Raw genomic sequence first — 20,215 nt, forward strand, 5'->3', positions numbered from 1 at the left:
TACCCCTATGGACAAGTCAAGAGATGTTCTGGAAACTGTAACTATTACCTTTTTGCACTTGGCCCAATCACTCATTCCATATCAAAATCAGTTAAAATAAAACATCCAAAAGTTTATTTCACCTTTCTTCTTTCATTTCCACCCAAAAAAATCAAAATGAGTGAGGAAGGGAAAGAAAAATAAGAAAAAAATACACTGTAATCAAAAGGAACTATATTCGTGGACAACGAAAAACAGGTTATTAATTGTGATCTTGGGCCAGTTCAAACTTAACCTCTACCTAACAAAACTTAAAGTATCTAATTAAGGTAAACAACATATATAGGTCAAGCTGCAAACTAGACTAATTAATACCCTCTAGAAATGTTTATGTTTTTTATGTTAAACTACGAAACACTATTATATTGCACAAGTACATATAATAGGAATAACAGTCCATTTCCAGCTTAAAATATCTGAAAATACTTAAATAGGATAATGTTCAACTAAGCTTTCCAAGCAGTATAACTTAAATAGTTCTATAAGACATGTAGAAAATCTAAAGATCAGAAAGATATTTTAAGCTTAAAATTTATATTTCTAATGGTTTAAGATATTTTTACACAGAGCACTTTTACTTTTCTAAAAGCAATGACATGTTCAAGAAAAGCTTTTAAAGATTTAATATATTTATAATATAATAAAGTTTGACAAGTCTTATACAACTCTGGAATGTAATAAAATGAAATATAAAGTAAAATAATCAAATGAAAAACAAGAAAATAGAAAAACAAGAAAATAATTGAGTTAACTGTAAAATTTCACTTTTCTTTAAATGTAAAATTCTCACAGTAATATTTTGTTTCTCAATAAAATTACACTTTTTCACACATATTCGTATCTTTACAATTTGAATTCAGCTATGTCAGAATCAATTAACAATGCACAAGTCAATGCAAATACTCTCTATTCTCAAAAACTCTTCTTCTTTGCATGATTTGTACTTTTATATCAAATTGGACAAAACGTGGTGAATAATCTCAATGTGTAATATGGTGATTAGGTTGGTGTCAGGATTCTTTACTAGTCACATGTTTATTGGTAGCTTCTGAGAGTTTATTTTTCTCCTCTGATATGTCTGAATTGGAATGGTTAAGATTTATTTTAGACTCTGTGTTGACTTTATTCGCTGCACGAGCACCTGTATCTACTTTAAGCTTTTCATTATGAACATCTGCAGGTTGAAGCTTGCTCAATCTTACAACTTCCAAAGACATCGCTTCAAGATTCTAAAATACAGAAAGAAGTTATAATCTATTTTATTTTACATTCTGAAGAAATTCTTATTTTGTTTTTAAAACAAGATAGCAGATAGTTAAATAAAGTCTAGATCTTTAATACATGCATTGTTCAATTTCTTTTTTTCTGCAAGTATGCTGTCGACAATACACTGGTTGTGAACCCCAATTGATGATGCTTTTGTTAAAGACATCTTCATTAGAAGAAGAAAAGGTGAACATCTTTCAAAGTTATACGATCATGACAATTCTCCTAAAAAATCACATTTAATTAAACTTCTCCTGAACTTATATAATAGAGTAGACATAGAGCTGACACTTTCAATAATGACGCTGACTTCTGAAATATCCTTACATCGTTGGCTTATGTCATGTGAACAACGACAATTGACCGTGATGTATTTGACTATCTATCCGTCTAATTGAATCAATCTAGATTAAACCTAGGCAATAATCAATATAAACATTCCCTAATGTTGGTAGTTTGGAGAGAACTGTTTTGAAGAAACAGATCTTGATGAATATTGGGCTTTGCGGGTTAAGTTTGGTTTGAAATGATAAAAAAACAAACACCAATGAGAAACTTCATATATGTACGTTCTTCACTATTCATAAATGAAGCTGATAATTAACATTTCAAAATTATTTATTCGCTTAAGTGGAGATGAATGTTAATAGTAAACATGTATAAGAATGGCATATTGGTATTCCTTTAGTACAAAAAATTATAAAATTCATGTTTTCATGATCATAGCTAAAAAATGTGATTATAAGTATTGAATGCTTCTTATTGTAACTTCATAGGGTTGTAAAAGCGTTAACTGTACGCACATTTTAAGAATGAAGTGCTTCCACTTCATGCAAAATGTACCTTAGATGAATTATCTAAAGTAACATTGAAGCATGGACAATATTTACTTTTTATAAACCCTGTTTTTAAATAGAACAATAGGTTTATAGCCAGATTTTTTAACCTTCTAGTTCACAAGGTAACAGTTTCCAGAAGGATAGGCCCCCCAGGGGGTACTCAGAATCCAAGCTGCACATTCAGTGCTATAACTCCTATATACTGCGTGGTCTACAAAAGGTTTAATCCAGCCTGGAATTAACCATGTGCTGTAAAAGTACTAAAACTAAAACAAAAACACAGTCTAATTCTTTTCTTAAATGTTACCAAATTCTTAGCATTCCTAATGGTTTTTATGTCATCATACATCATAACTTCACACAAAGAATTAGTCTATTTTCTATAAATTCTGTAGATGCATAATGGATATAAAGTAGTCATAATCTGATATTTTGTAAAAACAGATAATCAAATATCTAGGATGATAATATCAATAAAAAGATTGGTCAATATTTATAGAGCATTCTTTTTTTCTATTTAAAAATTCCCATTAGGTTGAAGGCAGCACTAAAATTGTACATTGGAGTAAAATCAATTTCAAAACCAGGTTCTCCTCACTGCAATGATAGTAGTAATCTCTTCAAACTGTAGCTTCTATTTTCATGTCTTTCCCATGAAAGTGGGAAGTCCTTGGGGAGAAGAACCATTACGTTAACTATATTAATGCCAAAAAGTAACAGAAAATTTGATAGATGTGCTTTCAAAGCATTTAGATCTAGTGTTATATAATTTTCCTACAATCGATTATTTTACTCTAAGGGAAAATTATGGACAAGAATAGATCGATGGGAATGATGGAGATAAGCGGATTTTGTTTTAAAAAATAGCTTTTACATTACTATACATCAATAAAGTGATATTAAAATCCTGACTTGGTTCACAATTCATTTACTTCTTATAGTATTCATTAGAATCAATTTGATTATGAATAATATTGAAAATGTCCAAACATCAAATGAAATCTTATTTTCAGGTTCAATTTATAAAGATATTTGGAACAAAGACGTATGAATCAAAAAACAAAAGCCAAAGAGGTATCAAAAATAATGCTAACTTAAAATTAAATATTTAACAAAGAGTGCACACGCTGAAATGTCTCCCCTTCTTTACTTACCATTGACATTATGTTGATAAATTTAACATAATCCAAGCAAATGAGTTCAAGGTCATATAAACCAAAAGAGAAATACATGTACACCTAACAATCATTTAATACACTAAATAAAGTTGACCTATTGCTAATAGATTCTATGAAACAGACTTAATCAAGAAAACTAAACATTGACCAATGAACCATGCAAATGAGGTCAAGGTCAGATGAACCATGCCAGGCATGTACAGTTATAATCATTTCATACAACAAATATAGTTGACCTATTACTTAAAGGTTACAAAAAATAGACCAAAAACACAAAAACTTAACACTGAGTAATAAACTGTGAAACTGAGGTCAAGGTAAAATAAAACCTGTGAGACTGACATGTACATTACAAAATATGACATGTACCAAATAAAGTTGACCTACTGCATATAGTTTAGAAAAAAATACAAAAACTCAAAACTTAACTTTGACCACTGAACCATGAAAATGAGGTCAAGGTCAGATGACACCTGCCAGTTGGATATGTCCCCCTTACAATCATTCCATACACCAAATATACTAGACCTATTGCTTATAGTATCTGAGATACAGACTTGACCACCAAAACTTAACCCTGCTCACTGATCCATGAAATGAGGTTGGTCAAGGTCAAGTGAAAACTGTCTTACTGGCATGAGGACCTTGCAAGGTAAGTACATACCAAAAAAAGTTATCATATTACTCATGATAAGAGAGAAAATAACATTACGAAAAATCTAAACCTTTTTTTCAAATAGATAATGAATAATGAAAATGAGGTCAAGGACAATGTACATGTGACAGATGTATCCTTTCTAACATAAGGAATCTAGGTCTTCTACCTTCTAAAATATAAAGCTTTAAAGAAATTAGTTAACGACCCCAGAGCCGTTGCTGGATCACTATCCCTATGTTGTGCTTTCTGTCACAAAAGTCGCAGGCTTGACAAAAATGGTAATTCAGGATTTGAAGCATATAGAAGTATGTAAATGCTACAAAGATAACTAGTTGGCTATTAATAATGTAATATTTTGAAAGGGTAGAACAATTAAAATATGTAATTTTCGACTACTTATTTGTATCAAGCAAATATCAATGAACCCACAGTATATTGCAAAGAATCTACCATTTTGTCAGTTTTCAACTCATTGATGTATGTCAATAACAATCACGGTGGTCAGTCAGATAAGTATTAAATCATGTTGTATCACTATTCAAAAATATGATATAAAAAAGATGTGGTATGATTGCCAATGAGACATCTATCCACAAAAGACCAAAATGACACAAACATTAACAACAATAGGTCACCGTACGGCCTTCAACAATGAGCAAAGCCAATACAGCATAGTCAGCTATAAAAGGCCCCGATAAGACAATGTAAAACAATTCAGACGAGAAAACTAACAGCCTTATTTATGAGAAAAAAAATGAACGAAAAACAAATATGTAACACATAAACAAACGACAACCACTGAATAACAGGCTCCTGATGTACATTGACCTGTACTCATTGCTATGGTTTAATTTAACCCATAATATAAAAAAGAAAACGGCCTTATTTATGTAAATAAATGAATATAGCTTAGCAGAAAATAATATTTCTTTGATGAAAATACTATACAAATGTACAAAAAAATATGTTCTTTACTATTAATTTCTACAATGCACTTGGAATTGAATGAAAGCAATCTCATTTAATATTTTGCACTGTGCTAATTCTTATTTGAATAAATTGATTTTCTAAAAATCTTGAGATCTTTGTTGAACTGATGAAATCTTGGCATAAGTTTTGTATCTGACATTAAATTCATCAGAAGAAACTTGAATTAAAATATTCCATGAATATTGCATTACTCTAAGAAACCTGTCTTCTTACCCTTTCAAGTCATGTCTTTATTCTATTGAACATAATTACCATAAAAGGTAAATGTGATTATCAGTCACTGAGCCTCACAATGGATTCAAAGAAGTTATATTACTTCAAAGCAATCAATAGGGCTCTTCACGGTTAGTTCGGCCATATTGGATAGGGGGCAGATTTTCATAATGGAGGTACAAATGGTGTGAAAAATACGGGAACACATCATTAAAACAGAGCTGTTGCTTGGAAACACAAATATGATTTCCCATACTTTCATACTATTTCCACCTCTTTCTAAAAAATCTGCCTCCTATCCAATATGGCCGAACTAACCGTGAAGAGCCCTATTCTTTAACTTTAATGTCATTAAGAAATGCAAATAGGTATTTAATGAATTATTCATTGATTAAATTCAAAACTGTTATTGCCAATTTATTGATAAAAGAGAGATAACTCTGTAGAGACACATTACTGTGGATTCATTATTATTCTTTGGATACTAGTTCTTCTTTTCTAGTTTTCACTAGACAGGGTAACCTTGAATTAATACGTTTAAAGGATTGCAAATTTGCTGTATGATTATGCACAGACTTTTGGAATATCCACCAAGTTTTCCTCAATCCACAAAATATTGGAATCCACGAAAATAAATGAATCCACAGTATATCAATCATAATTTCCACATAATTAAGGATGATACATAAAGAAAATCACTTGCAGTATAAAACAGCTTTTAATTTGAAAGAGCACCTCTGGCGCATATATCCTCAAGAGCCACACAACTTTTATTGGCAGAGCAATTAGAGAACCAAAGGTCAATCAATATCATGAGCAAGTATTTCACTCATAAGTCATCATAATAAAATCAAGGAATGTTTTCCCTTGGTGTGTACAATAACTATATCAGATTGTTTGAGGGAATAGGATTGTTTATCTACCACATTTCACAGTAAACATGAGGATGACATTTTTTTGCAGTGTTTTGAGGCATAATATTCTGTTCTTATACATAATTTGTTAACAAGTTCTGATACATGTCAAAGTCTCACCATTAACTTCATCCTTGCAAGTTTTGTCATCCTAGGTGAAAGTATGGGTAGGATAATGAGGGTAGTCAGATATGGTTAACATTTGCAGCCTTTTAATTAGTTTAGTTGGACTTTAAAAACCAAACATAATAACTATACTGGAACAGCTGATTTCAGAACCAGTACACTGAGTTATTGGGCATTACACATCTGCTGATTTCAGAACCAGTACACTGAGTTATTGGGCATTACACATCTGCTGATTTCAGAACCAGTACACTGAGTTATTGGGCATTACACATCTGCTGATTTCAGAACCAGTACACTGAGTTATTGGGCATTACACATCTGCTGATTTCAGAACCAGTACACTGAGTTATTGGGCATTACACATCTGCTGATTTCAGAACCAGTACACTGAGTTATTGGGCATTACACATCTGCTGATTTCAGAACCAGTACACTGAGTTATTGGGCATTACACAACTGTTGTTTTCAGGCCCAGTACACTGAGTTATTGGGCATGACACATCTGCCGTTTTCAGAACCAGTACACTGAGTTATTGGGTATGACACATCTGCCGTTTTCAGAACCAGTACACTGAGTTATTGGGCATGACACATCTGCTGTTTTCAGAACCAGTACACTGAGTTATTGGGCATGACACATCTGCTGTTTTCAGAACCAGTACACTGAGTTATTGGGCATTACACATCTGCTGTTTTCAGAACCAGTACACTGAGTTATTGGGCATTACACATCTGTTGTTTTCAGAAACAGTACACTGAGTTATTGGGCATTACACATCTGCTGATTTCAGAACCAGTACACTGAGTTATTGGGCATGACACATCTGCTGTTTTCAGAACCAGTACACTGAGTTATTGGGCATGACACATCTGCCGTTTTCAGAACCAGTACACTGAGTTATTGGGCATGACACATCTGCCGTTTTCAGAACCAGTACACTGAGTTATTGGGCATGACACATCTGGCGTTTTCAGAACCAGTACACTGAGTTATTGGGCATGACACATCTGCCGTTTTCAGAACCAGTACACTGAGTTATTGGGCATGACACATCTGCTGTTTTCAGAACCAGTACACTGAGTTATTGGGCATGACACATCTGCTGTTTTCAGAACCAGTACACTGAGTTATTGGGCATTACACATCTGCTGTTTTCAGAACCAGTACACTGAGTTATTGGGCATAACACATCTGTTGTTTTCAGAAACAGTACACTGAGTTATTGGGCATTACACATCTGCTGATTTCAGAAACAGTACACTGAGTTATTGGGCATGACACATCTGCCGTTTTCAGAACCAGTACACTGAGTTATTGGGCATGACACATCTGGCGTTTTCAGAACCAGTACACTGAGTTATTGGGTATGACACATCTGCCGTTTTCAGAACCAGTACACTGAGTTATTGGGCATGACACATCTGCTGTTTTCAGAACCAGTACACTGAGTTATTGGGCATGACACATCTGCTGTTTTCAGAACCAGTACACTGAGTTATTGGGCATGACACATCTGCCGTTTTCAGAAACAGTACACTGAGTTATTGGGCATGACACATCTGCCGTTTTCAGAAACAGTACACTGAGTTATTGGGCATGACACATCTGCTGATTTCAGAACCAGTACACTGAGTTATTGGGCATTACACAACTGTTGTTTTCAGAACCAGTACACTGAGTTATTGGGCATGACACATCTGCTGTTTTCAGAACCAGTACACTGAGTTATTGGGCATTACACATCTGCTGTTTTCAGAACCAGTACACTGAGTTATTGGGCATTACACATCTGCTGATTTCAGAACCAGTACACTGAGTTATTGGGCATGACACATCTGCCGTTTTCAGAACCAGTACACTGAGTTATTGGGCATGACACATCTGCTGTTTTCAGAACCAGTACACTGAGTTATTGGGCATTACACATCTGCTGTTTTCAGAACCAGTACACTGAGTTATTGGGCATTACACAACTGTTGTTTTCAGAAACAGTACACTGAGTTATTGGGCATGACACATCTGCTGATTTCAGAACCAGTACACTGAGTTATTGGGCATTACACAACTGTTGTTTTCAGAACCAGTACACTGAGTTATTGGGCATTACACATCTGTTGTTTTCAGAACCAGTACACTGAGTTATTGGGCATTACACATCTGCTGATTTCAGAACCAGTACACTGAGTTATTGGGCATTACACATCTGCTGATTTCAGAACCAGTACACTGAGTTATTGGGCATGACACATCTGCTGTTTTCAGAACCAGTACACTGAGTTATTGGGCATGACACATCTGCTGATTTCAGAACCAGTACACTGAGTTATTGGGCATTACACATCTGTTGTTTTCAGAAACAGTACACTGAGTTATTGGGCATTACACATCTGCTGTTTCCATTTTGTTATGTCATGTAGTTGAATTACACACTCCCTTAAGCTGAGATGGTTGATATATCATTTAAAAATTATCCTAAACAATATTTGTAATGGTATTTTAAACATGTTAAAGAATAGGATGAATATAAAACATGAGAAAAAGTATATTATATATGAACCAGCCCATCAGATGTACTTTATCTAACTAAACTGGTAAATATGTAATGTGATGCCCTTGAAAGTCTAGGATGTCCTTGAAAGTCTAGGATGTCCTTGAAAGTTTGTGTTAATCATGTTTGGAAATGATTTCCTACTAATGTCATTTTAATGAGAATGTTGAAATGTCTCTTTTCGTCACTTAAATCACATCATTAAACAATTTACAAAATTGTAAACCCTTATACAAGTCATTAATATTGCCTTTTTCTCGTTAAATAGGTTCTCCCATAAATTGGATAAAATGGCTTTTATAATGTCTCAACTCATAGACATCTTGTTTTTTCTGAACATTTGGAAAGTTAACCAGACTGCCTTATCAGAAAATATCAAATTTAATTTACAGAGAAGAAAACGGTAATTCAATGAAAAGATGTCTTCTGGACATTTCAGCATAGACAAATTAATAAATGTATAATACATTTATATCTAAGGACACAAAGTTTGGCTTGAATTATTAGATTTCAACATGCACTTGGTTTAAATACAATGAAATTAACCTTATTTGCCACAATTCAAAAGGAAAAGTCTGCTGCAGAAAGTTATATGCAAATTGGCATGTTGTGTCTAATACAAATAAATTAAACACTAACTTCTAAATATGTATCAATGCAGTTACATGACTCAGTTTCTTAATTATGTCTGGGATCAACAAACTTTGATTTTACTTATTTAATTAACTCATTATAACAAGATGAAAAGAAAGAAAGAAATAGTGAATCCAGTATCTTACTACACAATAAAAATTGTTTATGAACTTACTAGTATCAACATTATTTTAGTATATAATTATTTTTTTTATTTTTTTAAACAAAATTCTATATCATTTCAATATATATTTAATGAATTCCAAGATTCCAACATAATTTATTTGGGACAAATTTTGGACAAATGAAACAAAAAGTTTATATTTTCTTTTCAACAATTCATATCAGCTCTAATCCTTGTACTTGAGAAGTCAGTACATATAACAATGAATACCAAATTACAAATCCAAACACGATTCCAGTTATTTTGTCTGCATTCACACTTTTTTATTTATTATAACACTTTTTTCAAAAATATTGATAAGTCATTGAAATCTTAATACTACATCTGCATTTTATAATTCTCCACCAAAAGACAAGGTTCACCTAGATAGGCCAAACATGGCTTTGAGTTTCAACTTATTAATCATACTTTTTCAAAATGGCCATAATTTGGTTTTTTAAATGATCTATTTAAAAAAATTTACTTCTTTGTTAACATAAATTTTGTCATAAAGAGTACATTTTTGGCATAGAAATCAGCACATTTTGGATATATATGGTCAAAATACAACAATTTTGTGCATTTTTTGGAAGAAATACTTGATAACCTATCCAAGTTGTTGTGTAACTAATAGTTGCCAATGATCCTATAGAATCCCTAGACACAAAAAATTTCAGGATCATAGGTGGTGGAAAAAGTAAATAATGATAAAAACTGTTAAGAATTACCCTACTTTGACATTTTTACTATGATGTGACAAAATAAAGTTGTTTTGTATTACATGTAATAGTAATATAATAACTATTTCTATGTGAAATTTGTATTAATATGGCCTAATTTAAAAAAAGATCAAAATCTTAGGTCCAACTTTAACCCTTCCTGAACTTACTCCTATCATTGACTTTTGGCTATAATATTATAACAGATGTCTCACATTAGAGGTATTATATATACTTAACCTTCCAGAGAACCTAAGAGATGGTTTGATATCTTTTACCTGTTATATTTACATGTTGGAATTTTTCCCATGTAACTAGTATCACTTTGTATGGTTTAGACTACAGTATATACCCTACATGAATATTTCACTGATTATTTCAAAGGCACGGTACACAGCCATTAAACACAAATAATGAACACTTTGACACATGTCATACTATCAATGTCGCCTCTGGGCCTCATGGCTTTGCATTTTAAATATTATCAGTTGAATCATAAATCACATATCTAAAGAACTTCTTGAGAGCTAATTCCCTTAATCAAATTTTAAACTTTTTTCACATTTTTATTTTAAATATTAAAATTTAATTGTCTCGAGAGAAAAAATATCATGATACACTTGATGCACTGGTGGAATCTATATTTCATGCAGAAAAAAAACCTCCTACTAAAACTGAGGTGATCAAGAAAATGATCAAGGTCACAGCATTTATCAGTAATATCATGCTCATAGGACACCATGTCGGTCACAGCATTTATCAGTAATATCATGCTCATAGGACACCATGTCGGTCACAGCATTTATCAGTAATATCATGCTCATAGGACACCATGTCGGTCACAGCATTTATCAGTAATATCATGCTCATAGGACACCATGTCGGTCACAGCATTTATCAGTAATATCATGCTCATAGGACACCATGTCGGTCACAGCATTTATCAGTAATATCATGCTCATAGGACACCATGTCTGTCACAGCATTTATCAGTAATATCATGCTCATAGGACACCATGTCTGTCACAGCATTTATCAGTAATATCATGCTCATAGGACACCATGTCGGTCCCAGCATTTATCAGTAATATCATGCTCATAGAACACCATGTCGCACAGCATTTATCAGTAATATCATGCTCATAGGACACCATGTCGGTCACAGCATTTATCAGTAATATCATGCTCATAGGACACCATGTCGGTCACAGCATTTATCAGTAATATCATGCTCATAGGACACCATGTCGGTCACAGCATTTATCAGTAATATCATGCTCATAGGACACCATGTCCGTCACAGCATTTATCAGTAATATCATGCTCATAGGACACCATGTTGGTCACAGCATTTATCAGTAATATCATGCTCATAGGACACCATGTCCTGTTCCAACGTTAGCATTTCAATGTTCAGTCAACTACAAAACATGGCTCAATTCATAGTTCTTCATATCAAACAAAATTTTCACTTTATAATGGACATGGGAAATAAGTTTCACTTTCATGTGTCTATACAAACTGCCTTCATGAAAACTTGAACCTGATATTGGACGGAATGTCTTAAAGGCTGGACCCATGGTTGGAATGTTTTAAATGCTTGACCCACAGAACATTAAACATAACCCTAAGGAGAGGAAGTATTCTATTGATATTATAATCAAGAGGTCAGAGGAACCAGTAAAGTTACAAGCATTTACAAGTAATAAAAGAACATTTACTTTTGTTTGTCAATTACATGCTTAAGTTTTGTGTCATGAATTGATGAAACACATAATTTTGTTTCCTTTATCTTGATGTAAAAAAGATGCCAACTAATAAAAACTCCATGACAATTGGGGTATACAAGTTATATAGTTAATATTTACCTGCTCTAAACAAGACGATTGGGGTATACAAATTATATAGTTAATATTTACCTGCTCTAAACACATATTTTTGGTTAGGGTTTCCTCTAACATTCTCTGCAATTTTTTATTCATATCTTTAAGATTCTGTTCATCTGATTTATTTACAAGGTCTAAAACTTTTTTCAATGTTATTTTGTCATCTTGTGGCGGATGTATTTTCGCATCTGAAATACAAGAAGGAAATCATTTTAATACTGTTCAACAATGATGTGTACAAAAATCTAGTTTTTTCCCCGAGTAGTTTTTTTCCCCCAAATTTTCACCACAAGGAAAATTACATGAATATAACGAATCCATGATATCTCGGCCTATAACAAAATCGGACTATAACAAACTCGGCCTCCCAAAATCGGACTATAACAAACTCGGACTATACCAAACTCGGACTACTAGAAGAATATAAGTATAATGTTGGTTGTTGTTATTGGAAATTAATTAATTGGAATGTCTAAGCACAACACAAGACGAGCCGGTATTAATGATTATGAGAATTACGATTTTTGCTTCAAGTCTTAATTACAATGAGTCTATGATTTTGCTTTGAGATCAGAATATTGTCGAAAAAAAAGCTAAAAATTAATTGTGTTTCAATGTCAGAAAGAGTCCGATAAACGCACGATTTGCGTTATTTTTCTCAGAGCCTCTGGGGGCCTTGAGCGGCCCCCAGACCCCTCGCCAATTATTTTTCGCCTTGCTCCGCTCGGCAAATACATTTTTGCCTCACTATTACAAGAGGCTAGTTACGGCCCTGAATTTACCACTGATTTGTCTTTGTAGTATTAATTGTAATAATCTCCCTCTCAGAATAAATTGTTATTATATGCATATCTTAATTGATTATGACATCATGCCACGTGTATAGTTGACACCTTTTTAATCACCATAGGTTAAACAAACAACTGGCACATGTACCTTTGACACCTATCTAATCACCCAAGTACCTGTTATTTCACGAAATTAAGAACTAAATTTCCAATTAAATGTGTCTTGTCTTGTATTGGGTATAACTGGACTTCAGTTTGTTTTGTTTTTTTATTATTACAAATATTGTGTTAATTATTGTAAGACAATTCAGTGAATTGTAGCATTTCTGGTTTCTGATCATATTTTGTATGGTGGTCTCTTGGTGTGATTTATCTGTACAATGTAACACTATTTTTAAGAATAAAGAAAACATAGAGTTTACAAATTTTATTTCAGTAGCAGGAATCACACTGTAAGGCATGTTGCTTTGTTGTAACTTTTCTAGAACACTCGACGCAGTGGTCGGTACCCATGTTGAAAATGATAATGGATTTTTTTTTCATGTTATTTTATAGAAGAATTTGGTAAAATCAAAGAAATCTCTGTTGTTTTTTCAATTTTATTTCAAATCTATTTTTGGATACGTGTATAATAAATGTTTGCCTCGGCTTGCCTTTCTAAAAACATTGTATCTGTTTGATGTGACCATTTGAATATAATTACTTTTCAAATGCTGAATCCATTACAGATAAGTAAAATTGTTAAGAAGCCATTCACTGTCAATCAAATTTGTCTTTGTTTATTTAATAATCATAAACACCAAGGATTAAACACAATAAAAACACGAACACACGCCAATCATTAAAATTTCTTTTGTCAATAAACATCATAAATCACAATAATATTTCAAGTATAAGTTAATTACCCTCATTTAAACATATCTAATTCAACTGATGTAACAAATATTAATCCTTTCTATATACGATCTTTTTTTTTCAAAAATATTCATTACAATCTCATAAATTCGTATATAATTTTTTAATATATAAGATTTTTTTTTATTACAGTAAAAAAAAAAATCTTCTAATCGTAGTCCGAGTTGGTTCAATATATTTCTGCATATGAATAATGGTAGGCCGAGTTTGTTATAGTCCGAGTTAGTTATAGTCCGATTTTGTTATAGTCCGAGTTTGTTTTAGTCCGAGTTATCCAGCAGCGAATATAACTTGTTTTGAAAATCTAAAACTTGGATTCTAACATGACGTCCTTCAAATGCTTTGAGTACACACCCGTGGTAAAATATGAATATATTGCATTGGCTGTTCCGATCATACTCCCACATCATATGTTTTTTTATGAATGACGTACCCAGTATCATGGAATGATGACATTATAATTAAAGCATTTAACGGGAAAATACATGCTTCTGATACTGAAAATCATCAGAACAAGGAAACATAAACAAACGATGCTCAAATGTTGTATAAGCCCATTTTTTTATACATAGAAGACATATAAGTAAATTATCATTAAAATTCATCTAAATACTTTATTGTAAATAGTTTGAGCATGTCACTTATTCTGTTTGCTCCGTTGTTTATGCCAATCTAAAAGTGAGTTAATTTATGGGAATGGCAAATATTTGACTCCACCTAGAGCGCTTCTATCCAAAAAAAATGCTGTATTTGTCCTATTAGAATCGAAATAATTCATGGGGGCTTGAATGTATCTAGATTTTACCAGTGGTTGTCCCTTTATGCCGATATTTTACCCCTTGCTATCGCTCAGGGTAAAATATTTGTCATAAAGGGCCAACCCGTGGTAAAATCACAATATATCCAAGCCCCCATGAATTATTTCTTAATCTTTCCTTGTCTAATTATATCAAGTAAATTTGAAAATTAGGAAATTAAATTGTTGCAAATAGGACTGGAAAGGGTTAAATATGAAATAAAGTATCCATAAAAAATAAGTTAGTTTACAGTATTTCATTAATGGAATAAAGTATCAAAATTTTAAAATCAGCAATTTTTTAAGGATATCTTTTCGTTTTTATTTTACTTTGGCATTGATTACAATTATTATTGTTTTATTCAAAGATAATAAAGACATGACTTGGACATTTTCTATAAAACTAATGTTTTGTAAAACTATATATATTATGATTGATAACAAAAAGCTTGGATCATATGCAATTGACCGATTAGGGAAGTTTAGATAATATATCAAATCCTTACCATTTTTGGTCCCAGTATCCCTGACATAATGTTCTATAATCTTGGTTTTCTGTATTAAATCTTCAGCCATAGCAGAGTTGCTAGTTTCTAAATGTGAAACCTAAAATATAGTTAAAGCATTTTTCACTCCCCTATTCAAATTAGACTACTGTCATGTTTGCAAATTATCTTTTAAGAATAGAAACCTGCATTATTGGGTGAGACAAAGTTTTAAAAAACTTGTTTGTATTCTCTTCTAATCTACAATTCTGTTTGGTATGATTTCTGACTCTGACTCTGACAAGTGATTTCAAAATCAATAGGAATATTACTCTCTTTAAGGTGGCACCTAGCACTTTAACAAAATTAATTTAGCTTGTTTGATTTTTTTTAAATTTTGACAATGTATTTACTTTGATCCTTGAACAAAAATATAAAAAAAATCAAAAATTTTGAACCAACCTTTTTGTCAGAAAAATTACACTGGTTGATCATTGAGAGGCTTAATATACCCTTTACAACACAACATAATTTAAACGTTTCACTGACTTTACAGAGTTATCTCCCTGTAGTGTTAGGTACCACCTTAAATGTGACAATATATCAAAGCACAGTAGCAATCCTATATGCAGACTGAAATACTTGTTTCTTAAAAGAAAACTGTTTTTAAACTATAAGATTGGAAATCTAAGGCTTACACAACAGATTTACATTTTGTTATTATTTACCTTTTCTTCTAAGTTCCATTTGGCCTGCTGTAAATTTCCTAATCTATTTAATAATTCATTGTGTTCTTCTACATGTATATCATTGGATGTTGAGGGGAAATTATCAGATTTTTCTGGTGACTACAATATAAATAGTTATTAAAAATAGTAATATTTTCCCTAACAAAAAATACAATCACTTTCTTGAAATTGCCTTAAATATCATTTTAAATAAATGTTTCATCATTGCCAAAGTAAATAGATATAAGTAGATGTAGTGTGAGTGCCAATGAGACAACTCTCCAACCGAGTCAAAATTAGTAAACCCCTACAGGTCAAAGCACAACTTCAGCATGAAGTTGTGACTCATAATGAACAGCATGCTAGAAAGGGCCCATTAATGAATAGTGTTAAACAATTCAAACAGGAAAATGTTAAGATAAATATACAATTTTTATATAAATATAAATTTAATCAACAATTTAAAACAATTGAAACCATAACTTCCTGCATTCAAGGGGGCCATTGAACCATTGAGTGAATTTAATACTTCTGTTATATCCTTTGAGAGGATTCAACAATCTCAAACTCATCTGATTTAAGGGACAAAAACATGGCTCTAATTATAACCACTTTTCAAATTATTTGAAAAATGACCTGCAAAGTGCAAAATGGAAAATGGATTTTTCATATTTGGATGGCGAAACAGTGAATGTAAGTTTGCAAAATAACTAACCTGAGGTGAACTGACTATACTGGTGTTGGCTTGGCTATATCCTGTATTCCACGAAGATACCGAGCTAAAAACAAACAAAGAAGAAAGCAATGTATACAAATTTTGTGTGGCAATAAATAGGGAAAATATGTTACCATGCATTTGTTTATCTTGAGAAATAAAAATGTACTGCTTTTTAAAATTCATTCAAGTTTAAAAACAAGCTGTTTGCTGCGTACATATATCTATAAATAAAATTGTTCTTTATCTGTAATTCTCTATACTATTCAAACATTAATATTTTGATTGAAATTTCTTTTTCAGCATGAAACAAACAGCAAATTTTTGTAAGCCTGACTTGATTTTAGCAGAAGTGTTGATACAATCATTATTTTATTGTTAGTTTTACAGCTGACTATGCATTATGGCTTTACTAATTGTTGAAGGTCGTACAATGACCTATAATTGTTAATTTCTATGTCATTTGGTCTCTTGTGGAGAGTTGTCTCATTGACAATCAAACCACATCTTCTTTTTTTATAATTATAGTTAATGATATACCTTCTATCCTCTATCAAAGAATCATTTCTGTCTACAGAACTCAGCAATTCTTCTACACCTTTTAATTGATAAAAAACATTTGTATAGAAATAGAAATATAATTGATTTTTTTTAATTGTGAAGGTTTAGCCTGATAAGCCTTTGCAAAAACTTCCAACAAAAATTTGTACAATGTAGCATGCAGATGTATTTCTCTTCTCCTTAACAATGAAAAGGCTCAGTATTTTTCCTAAAAATAAAACATCATGAACAAGGTTACCTGACCAATCATTTTCAATGTGATCCCTTTTGCAATTATCCCCCCACATTATAAGCTATCTTTTTTTAGACATAACTCAGTAAAGGAGTGAGTTCAGTTTGTTATCAAATATCCTACAGAACAAATATACTATTTCCCTAGGGTATATCAAGAACTTCCATCAATTAACTATAGGCTCTAAAGAGCCTGTGTCACTCACCTTGGTTTTAGTGAATATTCAACAAAGGACACAGATGGATTCATGACAAAATTGTGTATTGGTGATGGTGATGTGTTTGTAGATCTTACTTTACTGAAAATTCGTTCTGCGTACAATTTTCCCTATCTATAATGATTGGTCCAGTAGTTTTAGTGGAAAATGTTAGTAAAAATTTACAAATTTAATGAAAATTGTTAAAAATTGACTATAAAGGGCAATAACTCCTTAGGGGGTCAATTGACCATTTTGGTCATGTTAACTTATTTGTAAATCTTACTTTGCTGAACATTTTTGCAGTTTACAGTTTATCTCTATCTATAATAATATTCAAGATAATAACCAAAATCAGCAAAATTTCCTTAAAATTACCAATTCAGGGGCAGCAACCCAACAACCAGTTATCAAATTCATCTGAAAATTTCAGGGCAGATAGATTTTCACTTCATTTACAATTTTACCCCATGTCAGATTTGCTCTAAATGCTTTGATTTTTGAGTTATAAGCCAAACACTGCATTTTACCCCTATATTCTGTTTTTAGCCATGGCGGCCATCTTGGTTGGTTGGCCGGATCGCCAGACACAATTTTTAAATTAGATACCCCAATGATGATTGTGGCCAAGTTTGATTTTATCAGGCCCAGTTGTTTCAGAGGAGAAGATTTTTGCATCAGATAACTAAGATTCACGAAAAATGGTTAAAAATGGACTATAAAGGGCAATAACTCCTAAAGGGGTCAACTGACCATTTTGGTCATTTTCACTCATTTGTAAATCTTACTTTGCTGAAAATTTTTGCAGTTTGCAGTTTATCTCTATCTATATTAAATAATATTCAAGATAATAACCAAAAACAGCAAAATTTCCTTAAAATTACCAATTCAGGGGCAGCAACCCAACAACCAGTTGTCTAATTCATCTGAAAATTTCAGGGCAGATAGATCTTGACTTGTTTTACAATTTTAACCCCATGTTAGATTTGCTCTAAATGCTTTGGCTTTTGATTTATAAGCCAAAAACTGCATTTTACCCCTATGTTCTATTTTTAGCCATGGCGGCCATCTTGGTTGGTTAGGGGGTCACCGGACACAATTTTTAAACTAGATACCCTAATGATGATTGTGGCCAAGTTTGATTTTATTTAACCGAGTAGTTTCAGAGGAGAAGGTTTTTGTAAAAGTTAACAACGACAGACAACAGACGACGCTGGACGCCGGACGCCAAGTGATGAGAAAAGCTCACTTGGCCCTCTGGGCCAGGTGAGCTAAAAATTAAAAAAATCTTATTTTCACTGAAAGATTTGTTAACACTATTTTCTTTTCTTGATATGAAAGAGTTACATTATGTAAATACCATACTTATTAAAGTCAACAGGCATTTATATTTGGAAGGAATATCAGGTTTCTTCAACAATAATTAACTTTTCATGCAAAATAATAAAATAATAAAAAGAGGGTTAGGTAGGAAGGAACAAAGGAGTCACTTTTGATTATAATTATTCAAACAAATTAGTTTTTTTTTAAATGTCAGAATGGATAAGCATTGCTACACAATAAAAGCTATCAATAGCATTTCAAACGAACAAATTAAAGCTTTTCAAAATAAACTCTTTTTCTTCAGATGTAACTGGTCCAAAGTTTTGAAAGTAAGACCAGATGAAGTATCCACAATAATTAAAAAGAGACACAGGGGCATGAATCAATCAAAGAGAAATCCTGGCTTAAAAGACACATCAGAGCAGACAACGGTCCCTTATCAAAGGATACTGTTATCAACATTTAAGTAACACCTCTAATATAAAAGATATGCTTCATCATGTTCATGATAATATTTTTATGCCCCACCTACGATAGTAGAGGGGCATTATGTTTTCTGGTCTGTGGGTCTATACGTCAGTCCATTTGTTCGTCTGTGTGTCTGTCCAGCTTCAGGTTAATGTTTTTGGTCAAGGTAGTTTTTGATGAAGTTTAAGTCCAATCACCTTCAAACTTAGTACACATGTTACCTAGGATATGATCTTTCTAATTTTAATGCCGATTTAGAGTTTTTACCCCAATGTCACGGTCCACTGAACATCTAAAATTATAGTGCGAGTGGGGAATTCATGTACTGGGGACACATTCTTGTTTACAAGGATAATTTCATTGGAACTGGGATGCCTAACAAATAAGGGTCTTCTGTATAAAATTAATATAGACATGCATACAGAATCTGCAAGAACTATCAATGACTAACATATAAGACAAATCAATATACATTAAATGTTATTCTAAATATGTACATGCAATGCTGGATCTGAAGTTATATCGAAGAATAAGAGATGGTGTCAAATTTACCTGAGTAAGACCCTTTAACAATATGTAAAAACTATATTTATCAATCTACTGTGTATTGTGAATTCACAAAATTGTGGGTGCATTTGTCATTACGATGGTTTAACAATGGAAACAAACATGAGATAAATTATAATGATTTTAGGAAATACTGCATATAATAAGAACTACATGAATATTTAAAATTAAATGGCACATTTTGCCACATATATCAGATTGTAGTTTTTGCAAAAATAAAAACATCCCAAAAATTTCCGGATTAACAGTATAGAACAGAAAAGAA

At 32.3% G+C, this 20,215-nt stretch overlaps 1 protein-coding gene across 2 annotated transcripts in view; it reads right to left on the minus strand.

Moving 5' to 3' along the window:
* Positions 1 to 781: 781 nt before the first annotated feature.
* The window catches only part of LOC134718037 (GRIP1-associated protein 1-like), a 48,022-nt gene continuing 28,588 nt past the window's right edge, over positions 782 to 20,215 (minus strand). The window contains exons 23-29 of one of the 2 annotated variants that reach the window (XM_063580541.1): positions 19,936 to 19,947; positions 17,144 to 17,201; positions 16,604 to 16,667; positions 15,889 to 16,008; positions 15,182 to 15,281; positions 12,210 to 12,364; positions 782 to 1,268 (exon numbers count right to left, since the gene is read on the minus strand). In XM_063580541.1, the coding sequence (XP_063436611.1) occupies positions 1,050 to 1,268; positions 12,210 to 12,364; positions 15,182 to 15,281; positions 15,889 to 16,008; positions 16,604 to 16,667; positions 17,144 to 17,201; positions 19,936 to 19,947 (728 nt within the window). In that variant the 3' untranslated portion in view covers positions 782 to 1,049. The remainder of the gene's footprint in view (positions 1,269 to 12,209; positions 12,365 to 15,181; positions 15,282 to 15,888; positions 16,009 to 16,603; positions 16,668 to 17,143; positions 17,202 to 19,935; positions 19,948 to 20,215) is intronic. The other variant, XM_063580546.1, reaches the window with a different exon arrangement.

This window comes from Mytilus trossulus, chromosome 1, assembly GCF_036588685.1.
Source record: "Mytilus trossulus isolate FHL-02 chromosome 1, PNRI_Mtr1.1.1.hap1, whole genome shotgun sequence".
NCBI lineage: Eukaryota > Metazoa > Mollusca > Bivalvia > Mytilida > Mytilidae > Mytilus > Mytilus trossulus.